Here is a 19,318-nt window from a genome sequence, read left to right on the forward strand (position 1 = left end):
CAGGGGAAATCTGTCCTTTGGTCTGATGAGTCCAAAGTTGAGATTTTTGGTTCCAACTGCTTTGTCTTTGTGATATGCAGAGCTGGTGAATGGATGATCTCTGCATATGTAGTTCCCACCGTGAAGCATGGAGGAGGAGGTGTGATGGTGTGGGGCTGCTTTGCTGGTGACACTGTCAGTGATTTATTTAGAATTCAAGGCACACTTAACCAGCATGGCTACCACAGCATTCTGCAGCAATACACCATCCCATCTGGTTTGCACTTAGTGGGACTATCATTTGTTTTTCAACAGGATAATGACCCAAAACACACCTCCAGGCTGTGTAAGGGCAATTTGACCAAGAAGGAGAGTGATGGAGTGCTGCATCAGATGACCTGGCCTCCACAATCACCCGACCTCAATCCAATTGAGATGGTTTGGGATGAGTTGGACCGCAGAGTGAAGGAAAAGCAGCCAACAAGTGCTCAGCATATGTGGGAACTCCTTCAAGACTGTTGGAAAAGCATTCCAGGTGAATCTGGTTGAGAGAATGCCAAGAGTGTGCAAAGCAGTCATCATAGCAAAGGGTGGCTACTTTGAAGAATCTCAATCTAAAATATATTTTGATTTGTTTAACACTTTTTAGGTTACCACATGATTCCATGTGTTATTTCATAGTTTTGAAGTCTTCACTATTATTCTACAATGTAGAAAATAGTACAAATAAAGAACAACCCTTGAATGAGTTGGTGTGTCCAAACTTTTGACTGGTACTGTATAACCTTGTCCGCATTTTCGAAACGTAGGTCATTGTCAGATTTTAAATAGCTGCAGTAGACAGTGTGTGTATGCAAATGTCTTTCGGCATGTGTCAATGTTTCACACTGTGTTTAACATTGAGTGAGTCTGTGGGTGTGTGTGTGTGTGTGTGTGTGTCCCTTATTGTCGAGTCATCTCCTACGGTCACATGCTTGTCAGAGGGCTAGAGGAGAAAGACTAACCGAGGGGGGGGTGGAATTTGGGGGAGGGTTTAAAACATTAGTTGGTGCTCAATGATTGCGAGTGTAGAGTGTGCGTTTGTCAGGGCGAGTGTGTGCGTGTCGTGTGTTAGGGGGAGTGCAGAGACAAGACAGGAATACAGCACTAACCACAATCTCCCTCACTCTCTTTTGCGCTGCCTCTCTCTTCATCCCTTACACACACGTTCTCTCCCTCTCCATCTCTCTCACAAACAATGCACACACTCCCTCTTCTCGGTGTTCTCTCCCTCTCACTGCCTTTCTGAATTCAGTGGGATTTGACTCTGTCACTATGATGTTTGCTGTTGCGAGAAGCTCTCTGCAGTGAGCAAGCTGAGGTAAGCTCTGTCACTCGCTCACACACACCTTGGTCACGTCGTCTGCTGCGAGCTCATAGACACACCGTTCAGACTTAACTCACTTTATACTCCTTGTCTTTTGAAGTGTTGTACATTATACACTAGCACTGTCTAGTGGGGATTCGCGGCAGTTATACTTATGGTTATGCTGCGGTTGAGACTCCTTGCTGTAGGCCTACCTACACTTACTGGGATAGGAGCACCCATTGTATAAGAGCATTCACTTAAATTATTTCAAAGTATGTGTTGCCTCTTTTAGCTCCTCTCCCTTAAACTCTGTCTTTCTCTGTTTGGGTTTCGGTGTCCGTTGTGAAGAAATATCCTCTCTCCTTTGTAAATGGAAGCCTCTAAGAAGCGGTTGTAATGTTATCATGTCACACACTGTAGCGCGACACAGAGGAGGTTTTGTTAGAGTTTTGTTTTGCCACTGTGTGTGTTTGTGTATGTGTGTGTGTGTGTGGGGGGGGGGGTCTGTGTATGTGTGGAAGGGGGTTGTGGATTCCTATCTCTTGAGTGAAGTGAAAGCAGAAGAAAAAATGTCAAGTGTTACTGACTTTTTTTATGACTGTTTCCTGTTGGATGGTAAAACAGATTTCTCTCCATTTTGTGCCTATGAGCACTAGCTGAGTAACTTGAGTCTGCATCACTACTCACTCAGCAGGTCACTACAATACAGCTGTGAACACACAACATGTACTGAAGGGGGCGATGAAAAAATCACGTTCTTTTGCAGCTTTCAATATGTCCTAAATCGCTGAATGTAGGCACTTCCTGTCTCTTTCTTTTCAATAAATTTCCCCCTCTCCCTTTTTTTCTCTCATTCTTTGAGAAGAGAAGAATGATAAGGTCTTGAGTTAGAGATGGTATCTAACTCATGACATCCACTATTTTGGAGAGATCAACGTTACCGCTTTGTGAAGCAAAGGGACATCTTTATGAATGATAATGACCAGTTAACGGATCATAATTATTCGTTTGTCATTTTCTCTAGTCTATGGAGTGTCTGTACTAGCCTCTAATCTTTGGAGACCAAACTCTTATTTTACATAGTAAATCTTGCCGGTATAGAATATGCTTAAACTTAGATTTTTGTGTGTGTGTGTGTGGCCTAGGCCCGTATTCTCAAAGCCTCTTAGAGTAGGAGTGCTGATCTAGGATCAGGTCCCCCGTTCATTTAATTATGATCTAAAAAGCCAACTTCTACTTTGAGACACTTTAAGAATACAGGCCTAAGTCACACAAAACAAAAATCACATTTTAAGCATATTCTATAAAACGGCAAGATTTACTTAATATGGGCCCTGATGAAGATCCATCTTGGATAGAAACGTTGTTGCAAAATTGGTGGTAGAGGAATAGCCCATGGGTCTTTATGTGTCTCTGCCTTATCATGACAATTTGTTTACCTTGGCATGTCTAGTGTCTTGCTGCTCTCTTGGGTCGCTAATACTCAAAAAGAACACTGCATCGCATAACCATAATAATACAACCTTGGTGCTGCTAGTTAGCCACTTCGCCAGCAGGCAATAATTTACTTCTCCAGCCACTGTTCAATACTGGACATATGCAGCTGGTGCAGTCACTGGCTGTTCAAGTGGCATAAGTGGCTCATGATATTTCTGCATTCTTTCCATCACCGAGTGCTCAGCCAAGCTGAAAGTCAACGGAGGGGCATAGCAACTACAGCACTGTACGTGTGTGTTCGCACCTGCTTTTGTTTTTGGCCAAGGCATGGCATGTTCACACCGATTGTGTGTCCCAAATGGCATCCTATTCCCCATATAATGCACTACTTTTGACCAGAGCCCTGTGAACCCCCGTCAAAAGTAGTGCACTATGTAGGGAATAGGATGCCATTTGGTACGCTGTCCAAGTAAATCTAGAGGGCAGGCCAGGCCGGTCAGCTAGCTCTGATCAGCTTTGACAAAACTAGGCATCGTCAATTACCCAAGATGGTGGGAATGACGTGTACTGCAGACCTAATGAGGTCATGACCTTTATTCCACATGCACTAGTGGTTGCAGACGCCATTGAAAACTCTGTTTTGACAGGACAGGGATGGGAAATGGTGTAGACCAGGGAAACACTTTGAATGAACGAAATTAAAGCCCCAAGATACTTTTTGAGAGTGGTTCTTATCGGCAACCATCAAAGCAGTTACACTTTTCAATCCATTGAAGGAAATGTTGCGTGTCTTTGTTGCACCAATATTTAGGCCATTTTATATCAGGGCTCACAATCCGATAGTCTGCCCCAGAGTGCGTGAATATCAGATGTGGTTTGCTGCTGAGTCACTGTCCTCTGTTACCTTGAGTCATGCCGGTTAATGAGAGGAGCTGGGGAGACATTTTCCACTTCTCTGATATAGCCTACTCAGGTGTCATACATACTGAAATATATATGGTAGTTGAATATATAAGCTGATGTTCAAAAATAAGGGGATTCGCACACAACAGTTTTGTGTTCGAATCACCCTTACATTTTTTTTACTCCATTATTTATTGGTTGTATTCACCAACCAGACTACTTACTTTTTCTAAGTTTAAGGACAATTCCACAATAATGGAATTACTCTTTGACTCAGATTTGTATGCCAAACAAAAACCATTGATTTCAAAGTTTATCAAACTGTGCAACTCTATGCATAAGGACTATTATGAACAATATACAAAGAACATTTCACAAAAACAGATTTGCTGGAAGAACTGCAGATGCGACCACATTTAATCTGTTCCAAATTACGATTCAATGATGTCAGCAGAAAGAATGGGGTGTCAGCTATGACATAACACCTTGAATTTGGGTTATTGAACTACAGTAGGTGAAGTGGATTTACATCTGGTAATGGAATTACATCATGGGGCCCTGAGCTGCACTATAGAGAAATGCATAATTATGGATATTAATATCATTCTCTTCATGGTGATCCTCGTATCCTGAATAGGTATACAAAAAGGTAGAAATATGCAATATCCCTCTTTTGCATATTTGGGTATTATTCTATTCTTGTAATGAGCTCCGCCCCCAAACAAGACCACATTTGGTTGGGTCCAGACCAAATCTGAAACAGAATTCCCTTGTTTCATAAGTTTTGACATCACAGCACAGGAAAGTAGATATGTTCAGTACAGTTGCATAAAACATCTTCATGAGGACAAATTTTCCCTTACCTAAGGGAATTGTTTAAAGGTGTGGCATATAGAGCCCATCTAACATTTCCTTAGGTAAGAGCAGAATTTAAGGTAGTTTGAAGGCATGTTGTAGTGGTTTTGACTTGAGGTTATCGTTTATAGGGGTGCCAGGTAGGTTGTGCCTACCAGAGAAAATATTGGTTTCTCCTTTTGGTTTGGGAGGGAATGAGTCCCATCTGGTCCGTCAAGTCTACACCAATACAAAGGACTCATGTAAAAGTCAGGATGGAAATACACTTGTCATAAACCCTTAAAACATCGTAAAGAACTTAAACTGTATTCTTGTGCGTGGTTGTATTACTAACATAAATGATCACACACACACAACAATATAACAAATAATGAGCTCTAAACAGCTCTGGTTTCGACAGAAATGTCCTGTAACTCGGGCCTAAAAAGAGTCCAGCCCGGTAAACAAGTTCAGGGAACTCAAGTGACCTTAGTCACGCAATGTTTGTCCGTTCATCCCAGTGTAGCGTAAACCCAGTGCAATCAAACAATCAAAATAACAAATATTTTACCACACATCTCAATAAGTCCTCAACTACAACTAACTACATAAATCATCACAGTATACATCACACGAAAACAAATGAAATACCGTATACAAAAAAGGTTGTAGTCAGTTGGTCAGTCAGACAATCCAATCCGCCGACAGATCTCCAGCGGAGAAAGGCCACGAAGAACAACGGGGAGGTGTAGTCCACGGACGCAAAGAGTGGACCCGGTCCTGGGTAAACTTGCTATTAGGCTACACAAAGCACACTTTTAAAGCAACACAACAAACGGAAGCGAGCAGCTTCAGAACTGAGGGTTGAACACATCCTCATTCATGTTTCCATCACAACCCCACTTTTGCGCAGCTGATGCTGGCTTTTTAATTGGGAATTAAAGGGAAATCGGCCTATTGGAAGGAGAAGCACTATTTAATTGGGAATTAAAGGGAAATCGCCCTATTGGAAGGAGAAGCACCATTTCATTGGGAATTAAAGGGAAAGCGCCCTATTGGACGGAGAAGCACTATTTAATTGTGAATTAAAGGGAAAGCGCCCTATTGGAAGGAGAAGCACTATTTAATTGGGAATTAAAGGGAAAGCGCCCTATTGGACGGAGAAGCACTGAGACGGTTCAGAAACATTCAAGGCCGTCACAATGTACTGCAGAAAGAGTCTCTGGTTAACATGGAGATGACATGATTCACTGGCTGAATCACATTTATTTTGGGAGATCACAAAATTGAACTTCTACATTCAAAACTGGAGAAATAAATTGATTCAGAAGATCACAAATCACATTTCTTTTAGTTAATTTCTTCTGAACTTATTTTTATTACTTTCTAGCACTAGCATGCTAACTTACAGAGTAGGTAGCTAGCCAGCTAGCTTTATAGCCATGGATTGTGCACCTTGCAATGTTTAGCTAAGTAGCCAGCTAGCTGGTGAAGGTTTTCCTTTTGAAACCAGGGCAGAGGAAAACAACATTCACCTCCACAAATGCTGTTTACATTGATATCCATACTGAATGAAGCACTTAAGGGACCTCATGGGCACCCTTAACTTTTTCACTTAATTTAAGTGGGAACTTCAGCAATGATTTTTTTTGTGCAGCTGACTAAAGTGAAGGAAACTTGAATGGAAAAGTTAAGGGAAAAATGTACTTAAGATGCTTTATGCAACCGGGCCCAGTACAATAAAGTACATTATACAGTACTCTAGTGTGCTGTATTGTACTCTACTGTGCAGTACATTTCTCTACTGTACTGTGCTCTCCAAACTTGTGAAACATAAACAACTATGATTGGTTCAGATTTGGATCGGTGCTCAGTGTTTGAGGATGCTTGTTACAGTAAATGGAAAGAGGGTAGGTGGTATGTGTCAGGGTAGGTGTCAGTAAGAGCCGGGAGAGGTGGCATTAACTGGAGAGGAAAGGAGAGAGGGAGCAGCAGAGAGAGAGAAAGGGAGAGAGAGGGAGGGGTTGTCCAGACTGTTTTAACAGCCTTGCTTTGACCACCAGACGACAGAACGAGAAAATAAAGTTATGAGCTGAACATAACAGTATGCCAGTGGAAGGGAGGACACTAACAGGTGGCCCAACTGTGGTTTGTGACTACTATGATTTCCCATTGTAGCCATTTCAATTGCAGTAATCCCGTTAGATTCTTCTATAATTCTGTTACCAATTTGGTAACAGGATTATGAGTTATAATCACGTAATAATTCATAAAGAAACTTGATATCAGTCAAAGCACTAACTAATTGGTAGGTATACCTTTACTTGTTACTTCTGTGAACTTTCATTATCCTCCCTCCTCATGAGGGCGAGAAATTAGAAGATATCTTACAGATATGTGGGGTTTTGGTAACGGAATTACAAGGCACAAGCCAATGTTTCTTAAACGTACAAAAGGCGAATAATTTATCCAAAACAAAATCTAATTGTTTTTGATATTAGTTGGCAGGGGTCTTAACTCCAACATGATTATTTTTTGATGTATTTATAATACTTTTTAAGACTATTTCAAAGCCTGAAAAATGCATATATGCCTTAATTTCTCAAAAATATAGCCAGACTCTTAGCTTTCACTTGACACCCAATTTGACATGCTACTGTGAACTCTACGATGGTGCTCATGGATCCTTTTAGATGGAAATGCCCTTAAGTGCAACGTTACCTGCTTTCTTTAAGCTGATATACAGTACCAGTCAGAAGTTTGGACACATCTACTCATTCAAGGGTTTTTCTTTATTTTCACTATTTTCTACACTGTAAAATAATAGTGAAGACATCAAAACTATGAAATAACACATATGGAATCATGTAGTAACCAAATTTTTTTTAAACAAATCAAAATATATTTTAGATTTGAGATTCTACAAAGTAGCCACCCTTTGCCTTGATGACAGCTTTGCAAAATTGGCATTCTCTCAACCAGCTTCACCTGGAATGCTTTTCCAACAGTCTTGAAGGAGTTCCCACATATGCTGAGCACTTGTTGGCTGCTTTTCCTTCACTCTGCTGTCCAACTCATCCCAAACCATCTCAATTGGGTTGAGGTCAGGTGATTTGTGGAGGCCAGGTCATCTGATGCAGCACTCCATCACCCTCCTTCTTGGTCAAACAGTCCTTACACAGCCTGGAGGTGTGTTGGGTCATTATCCTGTTGAAAAACAAATGATAGGTCCACTAAGCCCAAACCAGATGGGATGGCGTATCGCTGCAGAATGCTGTGGTAGCCATGCTGGTTAAGTGTGTCTTGAATTCTAAATAAATCACTGACAGTGTCACCAGCAAAGCAGCCCCACACCATCACACCTCCTCCATGCTTCATGGTGGGAACAACACATGCAGAGATCATCCGTTCAACTACTCTGCGTCTCCCAAAGACACGGCGGTTGGAAGCAAAAATCAAAAATTTGGACTCATTAGACCAAAGGACAAATTTCCACCGGTCTAATGTCCATTGCTCATGTTTCTTGGCCCAAGCCAGTCTCTTCTTCTTATTGGCATCCTTTAGTAGAGGTTTCTTTGCAGCAATTCAACCATGAAGGCCTGATTCAGGCAGTCTCCTCTGAACAGTTGATGTTGAGATGTGTCTGTTACTTGGACTCTGTGAAGCATTTATTTGGGCTGCAATTTCTGAGGCTGGTAACTAATGAACTTATCCTCTGCCGTAGAGGTAACTCTGGGTCTTCCTTTCCTGTGGCGGTCCTCATGAGAGCCAGTTTCATCTTAGAGCTTGATGGTTTTTGCAACTGCAGTTGAAGAAACTGTCTCAAACGCATTAAGAACGAAAGAACTTCCACAAATTAACAAGGCACACCTGTTAATTGAAATGATTTCCAGGTGACTACCTCATGAAGCTGGTTGAGAGAATGCCAAGCGTGTGCAAAGCTGTCATCAAGGCAAAGGGTGGCTACTTTGAAGAATCTCAAATATAAAATATGTTTCACACTTTCTTGATAACACATATGGAATCATATAGTAATTTCATAGTTTTGATGTCTTCACTGTTATTGTAAAATGTAGAAAATAGTAAAAATAAAGAAAAACACTTGAATGTGTAACTGTCTCCAAACTTTTGACTGGTACTGTATGGCGGGGCAGGGCAGATTGGCCCGCATGCATCGCGCCAATAGTGTTAACCCGCTTGGTGGGAATTGTAACGAGGCTCATATAATGAGGGTTGCTACACTGCCCCATTCGAACACAATGGCCTCAGGGTTGCCATCCCACTTCTGACACCAATGTAGCTAATTTAGGGGGTAGTCCCAACCAGGACTCAAACCCGGGACCAGCGACTGTCAAGCCAACACCTTTACACCAAGAGGTCTGAAACCTCTTGAGGTCGCTAGGTGTTGAGTTAAGGTCGCTACATCACCCCCCACGCTTCTCTATACCAAGTCCCTCACGTGTGCACTCCTCTCCGATGGCCTCACGGGCACCATCACACTTCTGACACCAATGTAGCAAATGGCAGGACAGGGATGCGAACCCAGGTTGCTGGCTTGAAAGGCAAACACCCTACGCATAGCGCAAATAGGGTTAACCCACTTGGTAGGAATTGCAACGTGGCTCATATAGCGAGGATCACTACATTATGTACTTTGAAGAGAGTGAAGTAAGGAAGTAAATGAACTGTAAGGAAAAGACACAGTGCACTCATAGCTATGACCTAAAAGAAGGTCAGTCCTCTTGCGTTTCATGCCCTAAGAACTACAGTAGAGTAGCTCCTGGCCTACCACATATCTTTAGAGTACCTGTAACTTTCCCAAAACCGTTTGGTCCGTTTTGGACCAAAAGTGCCAAAGCTTTTATCAAGTCTGACCAAACAATATTAGTTAAGGTCTTCGATCCATACGCTCACGAGTCACACGTTAACAATCACACTAATCTTTTCACACAAACATTTATTAGCCCTGTAATCCCTAGTGGGTTTCCGAATGCTGACCTTGTAGCCTTTTAATAATCGTCCCACCACCTGCAGGTCCACCACAGATTTACCTTAACATACCACCGACCACTAAAACAACGACAACAAAGGCAAGAGTAGGTACGGCACCGTAATCTCCCATATGCCTTTTGCCTTTCTCATTGTTGGCTGGCGAGTCATTGGTGCTGTTTTTCCACTAAGCGCTTTGATATGATTAAGCCCTTTGAATCGATGAGGGGTGTGGTGCTAGGGAAGAGGGTCGTCACCAAAGAAAACCATGGTCCCTTTGTGTAGACGTCTGCTCTCTAGGGTTTATACAGTCAAAAATGGTAGTCAGAGATTTCACTTCAGTAAACGCTGACGTGTGTAGTATGGTAATTTGTGTAGTTTTAGGCTTAGTGCATTTTTTGTGACCTCACGATCCTCTCTAAAATCACAGCTGTTTTCAGTGGGTTTTGAAAAGGCGTGAATAATCCTTGCTGTGCAATCGGCAGAGGAGATTATAAATTAGAAGCTTTGTGTATTGATATGGAAAGCTAATAACGCATTTTCTGCTGGAACTACTAGTGCTTCTTCTTTGGTGTTATTCTAACTGTTTTTGTCCTAGGAGAAGTATCGATTTGATTTCAGGGAGAGATGGGTCATGATTGAGTCATCAGATGGATCTCTTCCACTTTAATGAAATGAAGGTTGAACTGAACGAACCAATAACGTAATCAGACACACACACACACACACTGCTTCTATATCTGGAAGTAATATTGAGATTTATGAGGTCCCCTAATTGCTCTCTTACATGTGCCCTATGTATATCTGGCTCTCTGTGTGTGTCTGCCTGCTTCTGTGTCCTTTGAGGGCTTTCAGCTTCACAAGTTTCACCATAAAAATGGACCACCAAACCTCAAACAACACTTTGTAGTGAGTGATGACAAAATCTCAACATGAATCTCTAATGAACTCCCCTGTGACCTCACATGATTCAGCACTATCTGTACTGTAGATCCACAATTCCCACCCCCACTCAAATATAATAATATGATTATCACATATTATACATATGCGTAATATATGAGTATCATATCATTCCCAACCACACTCTTAGAAAAAAGGGTTCCAAATGGGTTCTGCTGCTGTCCCCATAGGAGAACCCTTTTTGGTTCCAGGTAGAACCCTTTTTTGGTTCCAAGTAGAACTCTTTTGGGATCCATTTAGAACCCTCTGTGGAAAGGGTTCTTCTACATGGAACCTAAAAGGGTTCTACCTGGAACCAAAAGGAGTTATTCAAAGGGTTCTCCTATGAGGACATTCGAAGAAATCTTTTTGGTTCTTTTTTTTTTTTTTTCCTAAGAGTTCATGAATTGTCATAGGATACCTCTAATGAACATCCTCCATCCCATTCCTCCTCCTCAGTTTGGGGCTGTGTTTTCCGAAGGCGGTGACATTGCAGCAGTGACCTTGTTGATGTAAACCACACTGACAGTCTCGTCCTGCAGTGGCGAGACTGGGGATATATTCCTTATCACTCATAGGGAGAGTAGTGTCCTCTCAGTTCAGTGCATGTAACGGCTGGGGGATGAGGAGAGGAAGCACCCTGTAGACTATTGAGATGCATCCATGGAAATCAGAGGGAGACATGGGTCCCATTTTGATTACACGAAAGTGAGAGAAAATTAAACATCTTTATTTTCATATGCCTCTATATGTAAATGTGTACATTTATTAATGCATATCCTTATTTTCAAATGTTAAACGAGACCAACATACTGTCAATACTTGGTGATATTCTACATATAATCACAAGAATGATAGGGAAAATGCTGAGCATGTCAATTCACTCACTGAAATGGTTTGGGCTAGTGATTAGGGGGATTTCCAAGTGGACTCTGCCTACACAATATGGCAACTAGAGCCTGTCCGATATGTTTCTTTGGGTCTGATACCGTTTCCAATTTTGGGGGGACAACTTACCGATACTGACATATCTGTATATACGGTTGTACAGTGGGGAAATGAAAAAGTGTAATTTTCCCACACTGAATTCTCCAAAATTTCCATCCAAAAGAGCAACTGTCCAATAACTATGCTTCAAATGTTGATTTCATATATTGTGAAAATGACATCATGAGAATGGCCACAAGTGTTCAGATAAGCATAAGATTAACTGTTTTTTATTCTATTTATAGAATATCAGTTATTGGTTGAATTGATAATATAGGTGAACTGATATATCGGTCGGGTTCTAATGGCAACCCCACTGACCACAGCCAGAACACAATCTGGCAACCCTGACCCTCAAGCCCTGCATTCAGATGTTCTGATGTCATTGAAGGGAGTCCTTCAAGATATTCTCTAAATATGTTATCTAAATACCATGTAGCAATCTGGCAACCCTGACCCTTACCCTCAACCCTGACCCTCACTGCTTCTAAAAAGAATACAGAGCCCTAATAACTGTAAATGTTATTCTCTTCTGTTGACAAACACTATCAGAGAAGCTCTCAGCTGTTTATGAATGTTATCTAACTTCTATTAGATGAGGAGCAGTGCATAACCTACCAGGACTAGGTCAGTGTTATTGGGCTGGCACTCGTACCATTGTTGGCGCCAATGTGACCTACTGGGTTCGTGCCCGGGTCGGCTTTCCGCCTGAACACTGTTAGCCCACTGAGCTAAGTCTTATGCGTTAGCTTGGAAACGTAATTTAAGTCTTCAGGTCTCAGCCAAGGTTACTTATCACGCAAACCAGGTGACCACTAATAGACCTTGGTAACACCAGCTGTCTACAAGTAGAGGTCGACCGATTAATCGGAATGGGTGATTAATTAGGGCCGATTTCAAGTTTTCATAACAATCGGTAATCGGCATTTTTGGCCACTGATTTGCCCATAAATATATATATTTTATTTAAAAAAATATATATTTTACACCTTTATTTAACTAGGGAAGTCAGATTAAGAAACATTCTTATTTTCAATGACGGCCTAGGAACGGGGGTTAACTGCCTTGTTCAGGGGGGATTCGTTTTTGCAACCTTCTGGTTACTAGTCCAACGCTCTAACCACCTGCCTTACATTGCACTCCACAAGGAGCCTGCATGGCAGGCTGACTACCTGTAACGCGAGTGCAGCAAGAAGCCAAGGTAAGTTGCTAGCTAGCATTAAACTTATCTTATAAAAAAACTATCAAACATAATCACTAGTTAACTACACATGGTTGATGATATTACTAGCTTATCTAACGTGTCCTGCGTTGCATATAATCGATGCGGTTCCTGTTAATTTCTCATCAAATCACAGCCTACTTCGACAAACGGGTGATGATTTAACAAGCGCATTTGCGAAAAAAGCACTATCATTTTACATTTACATTTTAGTCATTTAGCAGACGCTCTTATCCAGAGCGACTTACAGTAGTGAATGCATACATTTCATACAATTTCATTTTTTTTTCTGTGCTGGCCCCCCGTGGGAATCGAACCCACAACCCTGGTGTTGCAAACACCATGCTCTACCAACTGAGCTACAGGGAAGGCACCAATGTACCCAACCATAAACATCAATGCCTTTCTTTAAAATCAATACACAAGTACCGTAATTTCCGGACTATTAAGCGCACCTGAATATAAACCGCACCCACTGAATTAAAAAAATATATATATTATTTTGAACATAAATAAGCCGCACGTCTATAAGCCGCAGGTCCTACCGGTACATCTAAACAAATGAACTTTACACAGGCTTTAACGAAACACGGCTTGTAACAAAAATAAATAGGCTTTAACGAAACACGGCCTGACCAGTAATAGGGGTTATTTGTATTGTAGTTTGGTCAGGACGTGGCAGAGGGTATTTGTTTTATGTGGTTCGGGGTGGTGGTTTGTTTAGAAGGGTGTTTGATTTATTATTTCCGGGTTATGTTCTATTCTCTCTAGTTTAGTATTTCTATGTCTAGGTAATTGGGAGTTGGACTCAATTGGAGGCAGGTGTTTTTAGTTGCCTCTGATTGAGAGTCCTATATATAGGTATGTGTTTTGTTTGTGTTTTGTGGGGGATTGTTTCTGTGTATAGCTTCAAGCCTTACAGGACTGTTACTCGTCGTTGTTTCTGTACGTGTTTATTTTTGGTTTCACCTTCTTTGCCAACTAAATAAAAAAATAAGATGAGTGCACATTTCCCCGCTGCGTCTTGGTCCGCTTTATCCGACGACAACCGTTACAGCTTGTAACAAAAATAAATAGGCTTTAACGAAGCACGGCTTGTAACAAAAATAAAAATTTGCAGTAAACAGTAGCCTACCAAGAAAGTCATTGGTCACTATCTTCCTCCTCCTGTGCACTGAAACCATCTCCTTCGGTGTCGGAGTTGAATAGCCTCAGAATTGCTTCATCCGATATTGGATCATTTTCATTGTCGCTCTCGTCACTTTCATCCAGAAGCAAATCCCCCACTGAGCCCTCTTCAACACGCAGCAGTCCAGCCTTTCGAAACCCGTTGATGATAGTGGATTTGTTGACAATGCTCCACGCTGTCAGGACCCACAAATTTGAAAGCAGGAAAAATCCATATATTAGCCGCGCCATTGTTTAAGCCGCGAAGTTCAAAGCGTGGGAAAAAAGTTGCGGCTTATAGTCCGGAATTTACGGTATATATTTTTAAACCTGCATATTTAGTTAATATTGCCTGCTAACATGAAATTGTGATTACTGCTCTTGCGTTAATTGCCTGGCTCATTGCGAACTAATTTGCCAGAATTTTACGTAATTATGACATACCATTGAAGGTTGTGCAATGTAACAGGAATATTTAGACTTAGGGATGCCACCCGTTAGATAAAATTCGGACCGGTTCCGTATTTCACTGAAAGAAAAAAAACGTTTTGTTTTCGAGATGATAGTTTCCGGATTCGACCATATTAATGACCTAAGGCTCGTGTTTGTGTGTTTTTATGTTATAATTAAGTCTATGATTTGATAGAGCAGTCTGACTGAGCGGTGGTAGGCAGTAGCAGGCTCGTAAGCATTCATTCAAACAGCACTTTAGTGCGTTTTGCCAGCCGCTCTTCGCAATGCATTGCGCTGTTCATGACTTCAAGCCTGTCAACTCCCAAGATTAGGCTGGTGTAACTGATGCGAAATGGCTAGCTAGTTAGCGGGTGCGCACTAAGTGTGACTTGGGAGTGGTTGTTCCCCTTGCTCTACATGGGTATCGCTGCTTCGAGGGTGGCTGTTGTCGATGTGTTCCTGGTTCGAGCCCAGGTAGGAGCGAGGAGAGGGACGGAAGCTATACTGTTACACTGGCAATACTAAAGTGCCTATAAGAACATCCAATAGTCAAAGGCATATGAAATACAAATCGTATAGAGATAAATAGTCCTATAATTCCTATAATAACTACAAACTAAAACTTCTTACCTGGGAATATTGAAGACTCATGTTAAAAGGAACCACCAGCTTTCATATGTTCTCATGTTCTGAGCAAGGCACTTAAACGTTAGCTTTTTACATGTCACATATTGCACTTTTACTTTCTTCTCCAACACTTTGTTTTTGCATTATTTAAACCAAATTGAACATGTTTCATTATTTATTTGAGGCTAAATTGATTTTATTGATGTATTATATTATGTTAAAATAAGTGTTCATTCAGTATTGTTGTAATTGTCATTATTACAAATACATTTTAAAAACCGGCCGATTAATCGGCATCGACTTTTTTGGTCATCCAATAACCGGTATTGGTATCGGCGCTGAAAAATCATAATCGGTCGACCTCTAGTTACAAGACACTGCCTTACCAGCTTAGTTGATTTGCTTGCTTGGAAAAAAAGTGTATAAAAAAAAAAAAGGGGTTTTCCACCCTAAATTGGATGTTGTGGTCTTGCCAAGGGGGGTACATCATAAGCTCCTCTGAACCCTTCAGGACACAGCAATTCTTAGCAGTGTTTTCATGATGAAGCTATCACCTATGTTTTCATAAAAAAATACGTAACTTTTAGCTAAACTCAGAGCTACAGTAGAGAAATTGATTGCTTTTGTTATTTGCCGCTGTGTTGGCCCCATTCACAATCACAATACTGTAAGCTTGTTGTTCACTCACAAGGGATTGTCGATATGGTTAGAGCCAGGACTTTTTCCAGACCCTGAATCTTACCCTACTTTTTCCTGGTCTGGTGATGTGGCCCTAAATGTGTAAATGGCGTCATGACAATGGCGTTGCCTATGTCGTTATTATGGAGGTATAATCATCATGTAGGACGTACAATGAAATCACTAACCAAAAGATCATTTGGGTGACTGATGTAGCATTTGACCCAATTTACCAATAGTCACTTGACTAAGACCAACAATACCATTCCTGTCCTTTTCGCAGGTTATGCTACCCAAAAGTCCTCCGTTGAGTAAGAAAGAGAGTGAAAAGGGCTAAGGACTGCGTCGCAACATACTGCCCTGACCTTGTGATCCACACGAAGCCATGAGCAACCCTAAGGATGCCAGCGACACCAACGCTATGGCCACAGCCACCTCAGCTGTGAGTTTAAACCTTACATCTATCTATTAGTTATTCTATACACAGGTTCTATACACACAAAATTAGCTATTTATTGATGCATTTCTTTTTGAACTAATTAGTCAGGTAATGCTTATATCCGTGGTTCTGTGGTTGCCATGGCTCTGTGAAGCCTACCCACATGAAAAAAATATCATTGTGTGTACTATGGTAGGAATACTATAGTATTCACTGTAATGTTTTTGCAGACTAAAGTCTGACAAAATGTCAGTGAATACTGTTGTATTTATTATATAAATACTGTAGTATTTTTTTGTTGTTGTTGTATATACTATAGAAGTATGCTGTAGTATTTACTGTAGGTTTTTTGTGTACATTACTGTAGTATTTTTAATAAAGTGTTTTGTTTTATTATCTTTAACATAGAAGTGTGAGGCTTTCTCCTTGAGGAAACCTAGTGGAGAAACTAACAGATCTAACAAATATTCCATAATCTGTAGGTAGGTGGGTGGGTGGGTGGGTAGGTAGGAAGGAAGGAAGGACTGGGTTATGAACAGAGAGTTCAGGGCTTCTGCTCTTTTCTATAATCACAGGGAACACTATATGGTCTATACTTGACATGTAGGTTTCTCAGTTACGGTTGGCACAAATTGGGATGTGGGGATGGGAATGGCAAGGTATATGCTAATTAAATTACTATTTACTATAGTTAAAAAAAAAAAACATTGCTGACATTTCTGTAGCATTTACTAGTGTTTTTTCTGTGAATAATAATGTAGAATTTACTATAGTATACTACAAAATTCTATACTAAGTACTAAACATGATCGAGGGATACTACAGTGTGTAGTATTGTATACTACAGAAGTCTATAGTAAGTACTGTGATATTCTATAGTAAACTGTAGTATTTCTTTATGTGGGATATATCAATAAATAATATCCCGATATGTAATGGTATCTGTAAATACTGTACATATAATTTAAGCATTTTTTGTTGCATTTAAAAACAATGTACAAATGTATTGGTTTTATATAACCTGTTGTGAGTTGAGCTATAGTATCTGGTGGTGACATATGTAGGTATTGTATTGGTTTTATATAACCTGTTGTGAGTTGAGCTATAGTATCTGGTGGTGACATATGTAGTTGTATTGTATTGGTTTTATATAACCTGTTGTGAGTTGAGCTATAGTATCTGGTGGTGACCTATGTAGTTGTATGTATTGGTTTTATATAACCTGTTGTGAGTTGAGCTATAGTATCTGGTGGTGACCTATGTAGTTGTATTGGTTTTATATAACCTGTTGTGAGTTGAGCTATAGTATCTGGTGGTGACCTATGTAGTTGTATTGTATTGGTTTTATATAACCTGTTGTGAGTTGAGCTATAGTATCTGGTGGTGACCTATGTAGTTGCAGAACTGACGATGGCAAGTTTACTTGGCTTGGTTAGCTATAGCTAGCTAGCATATGTAATTTGAATGATGCATCAACACAGAACCATTTTTTTGTTCCACCTGCCCTGGCTTCTGGAAGGATTTGTACTGTGGTGTGAGGCGACGACAGAGGCTCGCCTCTTAAAAGACTGTTCCTGATTACGAGGCCAAACTGGGGGTGGTCTCTTGGGCGAAGGTGCCGAAGCATCATCCAGGATGGTGCTACACATTTGGTGGTGGATGTTCCAGCCTACCTACATAGAAGGAGTAGCTGTGAACTTCAGAGAGAGATGCCTGGTGGAGAGTTCCGGGCCTGCCTGTCTGACGTTTCTCCTTCCCTGGCTGTACCATCAATGCCACCTCCACTCAAGCTACTCCTTTACTGAACTGCTCCCATGAACTGCCAGCCCCCTGAATTTGTTTTTATTTTGAGATTCTGTATGAAAAGCGCTATATAAAATACATATTATTATTATAATATTGCACCAGAGGAAGCTGTAAAGCCAATTTAAAACTCTTCCAATATATTTCAGGTAGACAACTGTATACTACTCACACACTGTTAATATTTCATATTCAAAATATTTATTTGACTTCGTTACCACCCCACTAAATTTGTGAAGAAATTGCAATAAAGGGAGAACCATGGACAGTAGCGATCGTTTTGATTAACCTTATATCACAGATACATTTTTAAATGTTATTTGCACACCAAATTAACAATAGTAAAACATTTTTTACCAGATTTTCCAAATCTTTAAATTGAATTTAGAGAAATATAATCTATATTGTTCTGTCATTAATTATGTCATTAGATGTTTAAATGATCACTTATCTTTATTTTGGCGTTTCGGTGTGAAATGTCAATCATAGATATAATTGGACTCCAGATGGATATAACTCATTTTAGTATAGACATTGCCATTGAGGGCTTCCACCATTTAAAAGTAGTCAACTAGGTTAGTATTCCTATGTGTTGGGAGTGAATAGCCAATGATCAGAAAGCATTGTCTTCTTCAAATTGGTTTGTATTGGTTTGTAAACCAAAGACTAAGGTAATATCCAGGAGCCAAGACCAAGATTTATACCAGGACATTGGACCCAAGATCCAGACTCAGACCCAGTGAGTTGAGACCATGACAAGTTAAAGCCCGAATATGTGGTCTTGAGTGGTCTCAAGACCAAGACCACTAGATTAAGAGTCCATAGATCCTTTCTTCAATTGTAAGAAACTCATGTAGAGTAAACTTGAGTACAGTACAGTATAGCACAGTACAGTACAGTAGGGTACAGTATAGTAGAGTTCAGTATAGCACATCATACATGTCTAGGCCAAATAGACTGAACTAAAATATAAACGGAACATGTAACAATCTTTAAGATTTTTGACTTAGTTTATATAAGGAAATCAGTCAATTTAAATACATTAATTAGGCCCTAATTGGTGGATTTCACATGACTGGGAATACAGATATGCATCTGTTGTTCACAGATACCCTAAATTGAGGTGATGGTGGCGGATGAATGGCACGACAATGGGCCTCAGTATCTCATCACGGCATCTTTGTGCATTCAAATTGCCATCGATAAAATGCAATTGTGTTTGATGTTCGTAGCTTATGCCTGCTCATACCATAACTCCACTGCTACAATGGGGCATCTGTTCACAATGTTGACATCAGAAAATAGCTTGCCCAGGCGACACCATTTGCCATCTGCCCGCTACAGTTGAAACCGGGATTCATCCGTGAAGAGCACACTTCTCTAGTGTGCCAGTGGCCATCAAAGGTGAGCATTTGCCCACTGAAGTCACTCACGACAGTCAGGTCAAGACCTTGGTGAAGACGACGAGCACGCAGATGGGCTTCCCTGAGACGGTTTCTGACAGTTTGTG

The 19,318-nt window shown here is 40.7% G+C and overlaps 1 protein-coding gene across 3 annotated transcripts in view; it reads left to right on the top strand.

Annotated features, from left to right (window-relative positions):
* The first annotated feature begins 1,043 nt into the window (after positions 1-1,043).
* LOC106568665 (anion exchange protein 2) overlaps positions 1,044-19,318 on the top strand; it is a 55,322-nt gene continuing 37,047 nt past the window's right edge. For all 3 annotated transcript variants that reach the window (XR_006758713.1, XM_014139178.2, XM_014139180.2), the window contains exons 1-2: positions 1,044-1,339; positions 15,850-16,008. Coding sequence is in view for 2 of the 3 variants with exons in the window: in XM_014139178.2 (XP_013994653.1) it covers positions 15,952-16,008 (57 nt within the window). In the remaining variant the exon portion in view is untranslated. The remainder of the gene's footprint in view (positions 1,340-15,849; positions 16,009-19,318) is intronic.

This window comes from Salmo salar, chromosome ssa14 (assembly GCF_905237065.1).
Source record: "Salmo salar chromosome ssa14, Ssal_v3.1, whole genome shotgun sequence".
Classification (NCBI taxonomy): domain Eukaryota; kingdom Metazoa; phylum Chordata; class Actinopteri; order Salmoniformes; family Salmonidae; genus Salmo; species Salmo salar.